Source organism: Triturus cristatus, chromosome 8 (genome assembly GCF_964204655.1).
Source record: "Triturus cristatus chromosome 8, aTriCri1.1, whole genome shotgun sequence".
Taxonomy (NCBI): domain Eukaryota; kingdom Metazoa; phylum Chordata; class Amphibia; order Caudata; family Salamandridae; genus Triturus; species Triturus cristatus.
In genome coordinates this window covers 1,449,787,975-1,449,801,496 of record NC_140591.1, presented here as the reverse complement: position 1 = coordinate 1,449,801,496, position 13,522 = coordinate 1,449,787,975, and the positions used below count along the sequence as shown (strand labels likewise).

At 44.2% G+C, this 13,522-nt stretch overlaps 1 protein-coding gene across 1 annotated transcript in view; it reads right to left on the bottom strand.

Moving 5' to 3' along the window:
• Positions 1–13,522, bottom strand: part of TENM4 (teneurin transmembrane protein 4) — a 1,193,139-nt gene that overhangs the window by 293,322 nt on the left and 886,295 nt on the right. The window contains exons 9-10 of the mRNA XM_085623238.1: positions 9,684–9,779; positions 6,756–6,991 (exon numbers count right to left, since the gene is read on the bottom strand). Of these exons, the coding sequence (XP_085479364.1) occupies positions 6,756–6,991; positions 9,684–9,779 (332 nt within the window). The remainder of the gene's footprint in view (positions 1–6,755; positions 6,992–9,683; positions 9,780–13,522) is intronic.

The window sequence follows — 13,522 nt, the reverse complement described above, 5'->3', positions numbered from 1 at the left end:
TCGTTTTCTCTCTGCCTCTTATGAGGCGAAGTGGAGCCGAAGATACGCCATGAACATGGCCCGTACCTTGTGTCGAGGTCAAGGGCCAAGTGTCTTCAGCTACTTGAGAAAAGAGGACATTCGCAGCTCTCATTCTGCTGAAGAGGGACTCATCACTTTTGCGAAATGGATTTCTGAAAAGGTTTGCGAGAGAAAGATTACGGGAGAGTTATTTGTGGCTTACAGCCTCCCATCATCTCTTTCTCTGGGCCTCTTACAGCGCAGCGGTGTAAATGAATGAGCAACAGCAGACTCCGCTATCATTGCCTAATACGAGTGCTTAATATATTTCCATATCCAACACCGTCCGCGAGCGCACGCATCCCTGCCACGTCTTCAGCGGTTTTCTGTGCTTCATGAGTGCGGTGGACACTTTTTTAGCGAATAGGAGATGTGAGTGGTTTTGATACTTCACGGATGTGGAGAGCAGTTTCTCTTATTCGTGGGCCACCTGGACGAGTCCATTTGTGTAGTGCTCACAGAGCGCATCCTGGATCAGATGGACAAAAGCCAGAGAGGGGAGAAAAGATCCATGGAAATACCAGTCATATGGCAAGACATCTCAGGAAGTACGGGAGACTCACGAGTGCCAACGTGTCAAGGATGCTATGCTTCACAGAAAGAGTCGTCCATACACAGAGCCATCTTCTGCCACAGTCCGCGCAACCATAAATTTACAAAAAAGGACTAAAATGGATACAATACTGTAAGAGCAACTGTTGAGCTGGAGTCCAAAGCGTATCCAAAATGATAACTCATGAATGAAAATGGAAAAATCTGAATGAAGTGGTCAGATTTCTCCAACATCAAAATACAAGTCTTTGCTCCGTGCTGAGGTGTAATATTGTGCCTTTGATCACAATTTCCCAAATACCGTACACCACTTCCAGCAATGTTTTGTACACATCAACCCTTCTCGTCTTACACTGTTGCATAGAATACAAAATGCCTTCTTCCAGCTAAGCAATCTGTAAGCTTTCTGTATCTTGACTGCATTATTCTGTGTTTTTTACTTTAATTTTGTTACCATATTTGAGAGTTACCTATAATTTGTTGAACACTACTTTGATGTCAGAAGCATCCTTCCTGGTGCATGCTTGTGTCCTAAGCAACCTATACCATGGGAGAATCTCTGGCACCTATAAGGGTCTGGACACTCCTTAATCCAAATGTTGTATATTTGTTTCTAACATTCAACATGAGTGGTGTTGTTACAACCCAGAAATGGAAAGTTGTAGCCTCTCTGATGAAAATAAAATGGCAGAATGAGAATGCTCATCTCACGACATAAGGAATAAGAATCACATTGAAAAGCATTGGAAGGACTGCAATGTTGTTAGCATTAGTTTTATGTATGCACAGGATATACAGTGTCTTCATAACCATTACTAGTGTACTGTGGACAAAGATTCTACCAATTTTTAAGATTTTTGCAACTAATTTAAAAACACCTCTTGGTGAGGTCAAAAAACAAAAAAAGAAAGAAAGTGAGCACTTCCTTCGCACACAGAAAACTTCAACCCTCCACATGAATGAATATCTCTCAACGGAGACCACACTGATGATCGATAACTGGTGGACACTTCCTACTCGGATAAGTCGTCCAGGAAGTGCTGCCTTGCAGAGCATCTTTTTGGGGCTTCATGCATATATTTGCTGTAATATACCAAGATACAAATGAGCCTGCAACAGCCACATGAACACAACCTCCACGTGAAAAATCTAATGAGGGAGCGACTAGTGGTGCGGCTCTTTTTTCACAATGTTCTTGCCTGGAATCCTCAAGCACTATACTCCAAATCAAAGAATAGGGAAATCGATAGCGACACACCGTGAGAGGTTTACTAAATGGGGGAGTTTTCCAGGGGCAAAATAACCCTATTGAAGTCTGGTGCACGGCAGAATCGCAGGCGCAAAATAGAAACTGTTCATTTAGCTATTCAATGTCAGCCATGCAACTCGAAGTATCTACATTCATTCTACGCCAGTGCTTAATTTGAGCCTGTGGTTTCCGGTGCACAGTGCCGGTACTTAATTGTCAACACTGGTGCATCTGAGGTGGTGCTGTCTGGCCAATTTAGAGATAATCACAAAAACAGTTACTTATTAATTCAATATACATCAAAAATGACTGTTACCTGCTGCCCAAGCCATTCTTATAGCTTTTGGGACCTGAAATAGCCCAAACTGTCACACTTGTAGTAGTGCGATGGTTAGTAGTTGTGTTGTTACTGTCACTGGCAGTGCTGGCAGGGGTAAAGTGTGGTGCAAGCTGCAGTGGTCCCCTGATGAGAGCCCTGGCACTTATTTTTTTACAAATTAAGCACTGCTCTACGCAAAATAAGGCGTGAAACAAAGTGGCTGGCTTGGCGAGTGAATCAGGATCGCATAAGGGAAGCGGGCCATGATGCGCCAATACAAAAGAGAAGCGAAGAGGCAAACCAGGACTCCGCATCGATTTATTGAATCCGAAATACAAGAGCACTGGCTCCATTTCGCCTGTAGGCAGATGAACAGCGAGGCTGCTAAGTAGCTAATCGCCGCTGCTAAATTCATTAACAATCATGCCACAGACTTAAATTGTCGCCGCCCCCGAAAAGCAAAAATGTCAAAGGAAAATACCATTCGGCTGCTCATCAGGTCTCTGTGATGAAGTCCTGCCCTATGTAAATGCTACAAGTAGGACGCAGCCTCAACTTTATTTTGGGCAAAGAGACCTCATTTTGCGCTGCAAATGTGACAGGTTGTAAAAAATAATTGAAACGAAAAGGGTAGTCATAATTTTTAAATGAGCTCATTAGCACGCCAAGACAGAACTCGTCATTGAGGTAATTAATAATTGATTATACTTTAAATTAAACACAATTTGTCATCAAAATCTAATTAAATAATCTGATTTTTTCGCCCGCCGATTAGATCCGTTAGCCCAGCGGAGGGGCTCATTGTTAAATATGTTTATGCAGAGCTGAACAGATTAATGTGACTTTTTAGTAATTGAGAGTTGCTTTAGAAATGAGCCAGTCTTGCCTGTAATGAGCCTGACCCAGGCTGACTCCCAGTGCCTACGTTGGAAGAGATGCTATTCGATCTGCCTGGCAGAGTATCTGAGACCAGATATTGTGTACATGTTAATTTTGATAACCTCAAAAGCACAAAGGTGCAAACTAATAAATCCATTTGAATTGTTTCTGGAATATAAAAGAAAGTGTAAGATGATAAAATAGGAGAGAGCAGACGGAAGCGATTTAACTCATGAATTTTAAGGTAGAGTTTGTGGAAGAGCATTTCACCCAAGTTTCTGGTTCTTCCTGATGCCCTTTACTTTTTTTTTTCTTCAAGATTTCAAATACCTTTATTGAGTTTTCAAAACAAATAAAAATACAGAAATGGGCCAATATACGGGCGACATATACGTAGCAAAGTTACAAACTATCAACACATAAAATTTATAAGATATCAATAACTGAATTCCAAACCGTCACGGAGGACTGCCCTTTACTTTTTAATGAGGTTTTTGCAGAGTAAATCACAGTAGCGGCTCGTAGTGGGAGTGCTGCAGGGCGGTGGGGCAGGGGAGGGGCAGGGCCAGCGTGAGGGGTACTAAACTCCGGCATACGGCCGACCGGAGGCAAGTACATAAATAAATAAATCAAATTACAATGCGTGAGCTGCAACGCCATTTGCGTTGCAGCGCGCGCAATGTATTTCGTTTTATTTATTTCTTTATGTACTTACCTCCGGTCGGCCGAATGCCGGAGTTTACTACCCCCCACCCTGCCCCTCCTCACCGCCCCGCAGCACACTCACTACGAGCCGCTACTGGTAAATCATCTACCCATATTGAGGTTTCTTGGCGCTAGCATGAAGTACGGAGAAGGAAAAGGTGATATCATAGGCCGTAAATACAAGAGCAACATTTTCGGATCGTTTCCCAGGGGAGACTCCTCCATTGGAGCGGGTGTGGGTTGCCCCACTTAAATGCACACCCCCAATGCCCCAGAGATGAAAAATAAGATGGTAACAGAGTGTCAGGACGGGGCGGGCCTTCTGAGTGGCAGCAGGGGAGAGTGGTAGGCAGAGGGCTGCCTGTGTACTGTCTACAGTGTGCATGTCTCTTTGGCCGGCCAGCCAGTCATGCGCTCTGTAAATCTCTCAACCTAGCTGACCTAAGACACCTGGGTTGAGAGCAAGTGCATGCCTCCAGTGCACTGGGAAGCGCAGAGAGGCCACTCCCTCCAATCAGGTCACTGCTCTCATGCGGGTTAACAGCGCCAGGGAGTTTGCTGGTGCTCGCACTGTAGTCGAGGAAAGAAGAGATCAGGAGCGGAGGACGCGTCCGCTAAGTGTTTTAATTCTATTTTTTTTATTTTTTATTTGGGCGGGCCCCCATCCCCCTCCCCGTAGATGCCAGCCACCAGTAGATTAATCATAAACTGCACCTAGCAAAAAAAAAAATGCAATTCTATAGCTGTGCAGCAAAAACCGGGAAAGACCGCCAAGACTCGCAACACTGTAAAGCAGAGGGCGTTTGAGGCCTCGGAGAGCAGAGAAAGAAGGGACTTTATTTTTACCTAAAAGCTAGACTTTCATGCAGGACGATTGATCAACCAAGCACAATGTCCTAAAGGTCTCCTCGCTTCCCCCGAGCAGCCACTGCACGCTTCTCAAGGTTGGGAGCTATGAGGCCGGATTCAAGACACAAGGCTTGCATTTGTTTGTACGGTGCACCTGTACAGAACCACTAGACGAGGAACTCTTTGAAGCTGAATAACAGTCCCACCATCTCCCGCCGCCTGAAGCATCATTTGTCGAGGACCCTGTGCGAATGTATGATGATACAACGAGTACCATCACATCGCGGTATGTTACATTGCGGTCTTGACAACGCAAGTCGTTACATCGACTTGCGTTGGAGGGCGCTGGATGTAGGAATAGTGTGAATTACTATTCCAACTCCAGTCTACGTACAGTAGGGAAGGTGCTGGAATAGTAATTCACACTATTCCTTAGTCTAGAGCGCCCTCCAGTGCAAGTCGGTGTAACGACTTGCGTTGCCAAAACCACGATGTAACCATACCGCGTTGTTTCCCCCCTGTGCATCACCAAGCTCCACCCACCTCAGGATGCCATCTGATCTTAATGAGCTCTCCACCAGCTGAGACACTTTATCCAATCGGATTGTCAGTGCTGTGCGTCCCTGGCATTAGACCTGCATGAGCCCCACAACTGAGGAGAATACTGTTGCCCTTAGTAACGAGCCAATCTGCTTTTAAGATTTCAAAAATCTGCTAAAAGTGTAAATAAATTGGCAAAATTGCCAATATCTGCATAGAAATAAAAAAAAAATCAGTTTTTGTCCGCAAATCCTATGCTGCAAATGTTTGATTTCGCTAGTTGTGGTTGTGTGTGCATGTATAGATGTGCGTTTCAGCATTTGTAAAATATTCAATTTCATACATACTAAAATGAATCAAAGCACCCACATTTAATGCCCTCTGATCTCCATAAACTGCCCCCCCCCCCCCGCCTCACTGCTGCTCTTAAGTGGCGAGCGAGCTTACAACCCAATAAAAATAAATACTTTAAATATTTCACAGGTGGGAATGAAATGTATGTGCTGCCTGAGTGTGCTGCGAGGCTGCGTCTGTGACAGGGAGTTCATTTTGAGCGGCTCTCTGCCTCTGCCCTCGCCCTCCCCGAGCAGTCGTTTCCAGCGGCCTATGACACAGACTTCCCACTCTCCTGCTTAACACCTCTGAGTTGTGCTATGTCATTAGGCAGCACCCGGGCTGTGTCTCGGAGTATATAGTAATTCTGTGCTACCTAACGAGACCAGCAGCAGAGCGAATTGGAACCCTGAGGGAGAACGCGACAGCGCATGTAGTGCCCCCTCAATGTAAAGGTAAGGAAATAATGAACTGTCACTCTCTTACAAAGTATGTGGGCTAAACCAGCAGAAATAGTCCACAGCTTCGATAGTCTTTACAAAAGAACGGGATCTTAACCCTGGGAAATCTTACGCTGCGGGATTAGCGTACACGTTAATATTAAATGATTTTCATATACTTCCAGGTGTAAGTCACTGGATTTTAGTGAACTTTAAGAAAGGATAATTTCAAGAACATCTTGTATGCAAGCATGTGACTAAGTTTGCGGATCAGCCTCTCATTCACAAACCAGAATATGATTTGAGGTTTTATACTCAAACCCGTCTTTCGTAGATCCTTGAGTGGCGGTAACACTGTGAAGGAAATGGTAAGCCAATGTGTCTACAGCTTTAGTTGCATCATATGGATTTTGAGGCTCTACAACAAAATCTTTAAGTTATGCTGTGGACATCGGGGGGTGAATGGCTTCAAAATGGCACCAGAACCCTAAGATGGCATTATGCCGTAATAAAAAACAGCTACCCGCTACATATTTTTTCGTATATGACAACATTTGGAGATTTACCTAATGCCTAACTCAGTAGCTGGTAAAAGACCACCATAACTAAAATTGGAGTTAAGACAAAAAAAACAAGCTATTGTATAACTGTCTCCTAAGTTTAATTTATCCCGAACACAATGATTTGAAGCTGGGAAATGACTATATTGGGTTACAAACCACACACTCATACAAGTGCACTATGCAGGAAAGTTATTGCATCTGTACAGAATGGACACCGCTCAGCCCAGGGACTGACAAACGGACAGAAGAGGCTAAGATGGACTTACCAATGAAGTACGCCAGGAGGATGACCAGGGTGACCGAGATGATGATGGCGCTCAAGGCCGCGCATTTCCAGTTGCAGTACTTGTACGGCTTCTTCAGGTTGAAGGCTGGTCTAGAAAAAGTACTGCGGGGCAGAGGTCTGGGCGGGGGAGAGTACACAGTGCTTGAAGTCAGGGGGTAGCCCGGTGATGTTGTACAAAAGAGGGGCGAAGTGCCTCCCGGCTTGAAGAGAAAGTGCCTGGAAGGGAGAGAAAATTGTTACTGCCACTCACTCAACTGAAGGGACCTGCCTAGCGGAGATCCGCTTTCAGAAATGCCGCTTGCAGGTCAGCGTCAAGCTTCGCCGCAGAGAGCGCAACAGGCAAGATTGGGGCAAATCATGAAAACAGAAAGAGGACTCTCACTCCGTGCAAGAAGTAATTATCAACCACAAAGTCAAGCAAAATTGTCACAGTAAGATGTCACAGGAGGGCTAATATGAAATTGGAAACTGTAAACAGTAGATCACAAGCAGGGAAAATGCATCAGGACCTCGTTCACTGCCCAGTCTATGCAGCAACGAGCAGACCAGCACTAGGCTCCCTGAGGAGTGACCATGGGGTATCTTTGAGGCCAGCCCTGCACGCGCTCTCCCAGTATATATATATACATATACCGTCCACTAGGAATTAGTCATCAGTCCCTACATATCTTCGTGGCTCCATTTGCATGGAACCTCTAGTTAACGAGGGGCTCCACTGACTTTTTTTAAATTATAACAATCATTTCTCTACGGGCATCTGTTTCTTAGTAATTCCTTGTTTGTCTCTGTATATTCAGTCCCTAGTAGGAATCCATACATTGTTGCCCCTACAGCGTCTCCCCGTCTTATCCACAATTTACTGTTGCTACGCTTGCACACCAAGTGCTGAAAGTTGTTTTGCAGGATCTCCCCTTACTTCCGATCATCTAAAGTAACTGCATAAGCGCGACAATATGGTAAAAGCATCGCCAGCGTAATAGCGGGGCCCTACTGTGAACGTAAAACGACAACTGGGAGCAACAGAAGGACTATCACATGTCTCAGTTCTCAGATTATCCCCTGAAGGATGAAAGGCGGTCAGTCGGTACTCGTTTCATCTCAAGAAGGACAACAGTGGAACAGCTGGATGTCATTCATCCTATTCTGAAGAAGTGATATGAAACAGCTGATCTTTTTTATTATTTATTTATTATGTATTATATAATCGCTTATGGGAAGCTTGGGAAGATAACTCGGGTGGCATGGTCTGTCTGCCTAACTTAACCTCTTCTGAAGAGAAAGGGACCAGACCCTACCAGGTGGAGGACTCCGTCGCTCTACTGGAACCCCAACCCTCCATCACCTAACCTAGTGCTCTGAAGTGGCCACTTGGAAACACTGCTGCTCGCTACTACAAGACACCAAAATACATCAATCTATAATTAACATAAAAACAAAAAGGCTGATGGTCACAAACTCATCCTTGTATAGATGGAATTAGGATCTTTTTTCATTCTGTTTCATCCTTCTGAATGAAATAAAAGAAAGACTTATCTGCCTTTCATAAGTCTTGAGCTGCGTTAGAAGACAGACTCCCATTCATCACTTTGGAGGCAAAATAAGACATGAGACGAAAACATTGGATATGTGCACGTTGCATACTATCTTTCCCTCTGAAATATCAATCACAGTCAAAGGAGGGCAATTTGAAATATATTTATGAATACTTTTCAGCATATTTACCTATCACTGTTACTTAACACTGATGACAAACATAGCAATGGGGCCAATTTACTATGACATTACTACAGGAGTACCACTTCACCTACTCCTAAAAGTCTTTGCGAAGCAACCTTGAAATGTTCAACTCCCTGTTAAACTGGGGCACAACCCTAATAAAAGTATATGAATACTCCTACAATAGTGTTATTTTAAAGGTTTTGGGAGCAATTCACAAATGCCCATAAGAGAAAGGGAAGTAGTACTAAAAGTGCTCTTTTTAATGTAAGTGCCTTTCTGAATCACCCCAATGTATTGAGAAAGAACTCCTAGTACTGTACTTTCCCACGCATCCCTAGTCGGTCTAGCGTGTCTGACCCATTTAATTGCTTTTTCTCTTCTCAGTCAGTTTTGAGCACCAGAGGTGAGCCGGTGGGGAGCTGGCATGTATCAACAGCAGTGGCAGTAAGTGAGGATGTGCTGGCTGCATTCAGGTGAAGAAAATGGCTGCTTACACGGGAGAACGTCCACAGAAAAAAACAAGATTATACTTAGAAAAGGAACAGATGGCAATTGAAACAGAAAGATCATGCCTCTTGAGCTATGGTAGAGACATTTCTGAACAAGAAAAGATTGGGGTTTCCTATTCAGGACAGTTGCGATCCGCTCCATTTCAAATTCCATCATAGCCAAAAATGATTTACATTCTCCAATTAATTTCTCCACGTTGATGAAAAAGAGAAGCTAAATTAACACACTCAAAACCTGCAAGACAGAAAGGTTAACACTGTTCCTCAAGCGCAATGTGATAAACTCTATCAAAACACACAGTGCTTCAGACTAGAAAGAGTCCAATTCTCAGCAACAGGTCGGCCATCTTGAAACGATTCCCAATACAGTGCCTTTATGGAGTGCAAAGTAAAGCCAATGAAATAGCGTGTATCAGCATATTAATGAGATGCCATTAATATGTACAGGACACTGTATTTGGAGGAGGGATCTTTGATAAACTCTGATACCTGGAGCCCAGACATTCCAACCGTAGCCCCAGTTTGGGCGCGCTTTGGAAGTCTCGGACCCACAAACCATCAAAGCTGCCTCCGAGGAGCTAAACTCTTCATTTAGCTTGAGAAACGAATGGGGTTAGTACGTGTGAGCATGCCAAATGAATTCACATTATAGAAGATGACTGCATAAGCGGATAACATACCCATCGTAAGCACCGTCATGTCGGGAGGAGGTGAGAATGTCCATTTCAATGAGGTTGTCCTGCAATGTCTCTAGGAATGTCTGCTTTGCTATGTTTCTACATACAGATGGAAACATGAATGAAGGCCGTGAGTCATGCATCTATGAAGTGCCATTTTCGAAAACATGGTCTTGCATGCTGAAGTGCATTTGTGAAGTTAAAGTGATGGCTTGATACCCATAGATACAGAAAAAACATTAATACAGTCGGTGCCAAAGGCCCTGCAGGTTTCCAAAGCCGGCAATTTCTGATGTGCCTATTAGCAGTATAGACAATACGTTTCTAAAGTTCAACAAAAGGGAAAACTAATAAAGTTAACAATAATACCAATAAAAAGAAAAGTAACAATAGCAACAACAATATTATTTATTAATATTATTCTCTTACAAGTTATCAGTTTCCTAGATGTTGGCAGGAACAGTTGCACAAACTAGAGGCTTTGTAGTATTATCAAAAAATTGTTAGAGGGGTTGTCAACAAACATGCATTCCGCGTGAGCCGCTTCGACAGGATGCTTTACACGAGGTCTACTGAATTGTTTGAAACCTTGAAGCAAAATTGGTTTGCAACAAAAGAAATTGGAACAATCCCTCACCTTTGGAACTCAGAGAGCAGTCTTCATTCAGCCCAGCCTGAACCAATCACTTCTCTTACAATGGTGAATGTTACCGAGTAAAGAGCAGAGCTGACCACAACTTCACAATATAGGGTTAGAGAAATTAGTCTAGTAGCGTTTTCGGTTAGCCTCGTCACTTAGATGCAGCGTTCTAGAAGTGGATCCGCAACAAGCGTTGATTTTGGAGTTCTATCCTAGCGGATGGGTTTGTAGCCCCTAGAAAGCTATAGCTCAATCATCTTCATCACGTTGCACAAGTCATTTCAACTTCAATCCGTTGAGAAGATGGGGCGTCAGGTCAACAGTGATAGATTCTAATGCGGGTTTGCTAGTTTTTGCAAATTTAGGGTCAGCATCATTGATTTGTTATGCGAGGCTTGCACAGCATCAAAGCACGCGTGATCAAACTATTATTTCCAACTTTTATTTAATTCTTTTGGGTGCAGTATATGTCCAATATTTTAAGGTTGCAACTTTAGATGTCCGTATTCATTTACAAAGGGCCCTGTTATTCCACCCTACTGTGCTCCGTCTGTAATACTCTACTGAAAATTGTCAGCCATATTGATTTGGCTGTCGTTCACCCTACTGTATGGTATCTGGGTTTTCTAAAGACCTCGCCGGGCATGTTGACCAATAGGTACGTATTTGTACAGTGACTTATTCTCAGCCTATCCTGGGTTTTGCAATCACCTTGTGGGTTTTGCAGAAAATAGTCCCCTTAAGGAGGACCATTATGTCCATCTGAAGTGATACAGATTAGGGGAGGGTTCAAAGTTTGGGAGTCAGACTTTGTTTTCAGAAGGGTGTATCCTTGCCATGGTAACCGGCCTGGAGTCCCTTCTCTTCGCTATGTTGCCTTTTTGCAGGACTACGTAAGTAAAAGAGGTGTTTGCTTGTCTAAACTGACAACATCAAATTGGCACGAATGAGGAATGACAGAATCCGTCCACCCATACTTCTGGAAAGCTTTGTGAATTCTTGAAAGACTAAAGGGTATGACAATGCGGAAGCATTTCCACATGTGTAACTGTACATGTACATATTGCGTAATTATTCAGCGTGAAATGCCATCACCTTTGAGCAACTCTTGAGATTGTGGCGTTACCAAACTTTACAGGGAAATCCCCAGTATGAACGCCCATTCCCCAACCAAAGTAGGATTTACTCCTGCACAATATTACTCCATCCTTGGTGAATATTATGTAGGAGTAAAAAGCTCTAGGAGTACACGGTCACCTTTTAAGACTATCATGCACTTGCAAATGGAGCGGTCTGGGCGTGTAAATCAGACTTGCAGGTGCAAATGGTTCAGTGAATCAGGCCCATTATGTGTGCAGGCTGAAGCAGTATGCAGCGATACATATCCTCCTGCAAAAACCGCGTCATGATTAGGCGCGTCATGACCTCTGTAAATCACCACCGCTCATTCAGGCTATGGTGCTCAATACAAATTTACAGGCCTTGGGGCGTACCATGCTGAGGACCCTGCAATCGCCGCTGCAAACGGCGTTGTATAATGTACAAGAGCCAATGAGGTGAGCGTTGAGCACTACCTCGTGCGTCCTTCTCCCACCATTGGGTCTTCCTAAGTGAAGCACCAATTCCTGCAGGGATGAGCCTGAGCGATGACTGCTGATCGCTCAAGGACCAACTGCGGCACTAATGAGAGCCCAGGCTCTTCTGAGGAGCAACTTGCTTCCCCACCACAGACATTGATTTTCCTGACCCCTCTCTTCTCCAGCAGACAGACGCGAGTCTTTGAGCCCGTCTGAAGCTTGTGATCTTTTAATTACAGAAATAATGCATCTAGTGGTTCCTAATAGCTCTTCACAGGCACATCTGCAGTTATTGGGCTGGACTCATTTACCGGTGCTTTTTTTCTGCTGAAATATCAATTCTTTAGGCTTTGCCAATTAGTTGGTAATTTGAGGATCCAGGGCCTGTGTATTGGCTGGTAATCATCTATTTGCAGTCAGATGCTGCGGGTTGGCTGGGTTAGGGTTCTTCGGCTAAATGCAATTAGACAAAGATCACTGAACTTCAAAGTGCAGCGAATACACAAAACCAGATATCGGAGGGGAGCAGAAAATTCAAGGCCGGTTTGAGGGAGTGCACAAGCTAGAGGGCATCGGTGAGGACTATATAAGGAGAGAGAGAGGGGAGAGGGAAAATATTTGGAACAATAAAGTGAGAGATGACCAATTAAAGGAATATGGGGAGCTTAGACCAATATATCCTTAAAAAGATAAATAGAGGGATGAAAAATGCATCGGAAGACAGATCTTCTTTCAGGTAGAATGGACTACATGAATTCAAAGAGCCACAGAGCTAAATATATATATCCAAGGCAATTAGAAAATGATGCAGCAGCTGGGATTTCCAATAGCAGCTGGCAAACCCGCCATACAGGCTATCTCATGCTCTTGAACAATAGGGTACCCAACAGGATCCTTGCTGCTCCACCATCAAATGCAACACAGGATGCCCCTTTCTCTCGCTTCCACCCAGTGAAGCTGCAACATTTTGAATTCTTTGGACTGAACCCCTTCATCAGAAGGGCACCAGACATTTATTTTATTACTATAAAGCATCAAAACGCTGGGTGAATAAACAAAAGAGCTTCAATAGTGTTCTAGCGAGTCGTGCATCACTGGCGAAAGGGATTCCGTTGAGAGTCATGGAAGAGAAGTTGAACCTGGAACTCGTTTCTAGAAGATCGCAGTAGCGCACAAGATCCTATAAGCACCGGAGCCGGTCTCCGAGAGTGCATCTCTATGCCGACTCGCTCTTTGCCCTCTCTTCTGAGATTCTCAACAGCACTAGAAACTCATGTGCACCCTGCAGATGAGCATCCAAGGAAACAAGCTTCAGCCCACCGGGCAGTGGGCTAACAGCACCAACTTACTAGACAGAAACCAGAACAACAAGGGTCAAGAAAGAAAAAGACTCCACTCAAACAACCAAGAGGAGGAGAACTTTGCATACCTGGCCAGCAGGTCACCGCCCCAACACAACTGTCCTGTGCACACTATATTAACCCGCAGTCTTCTGACCCTGGTGTTCCAGAGATGTGATGTGTGGTAGGAGTGCTCGTGAAAGGGGCAGTGTTGAGAGCACTGACACTAAAGACAAACATGGAGAAACAGCATGGACTCACTACACTATCACCCTAGTTTTCCTG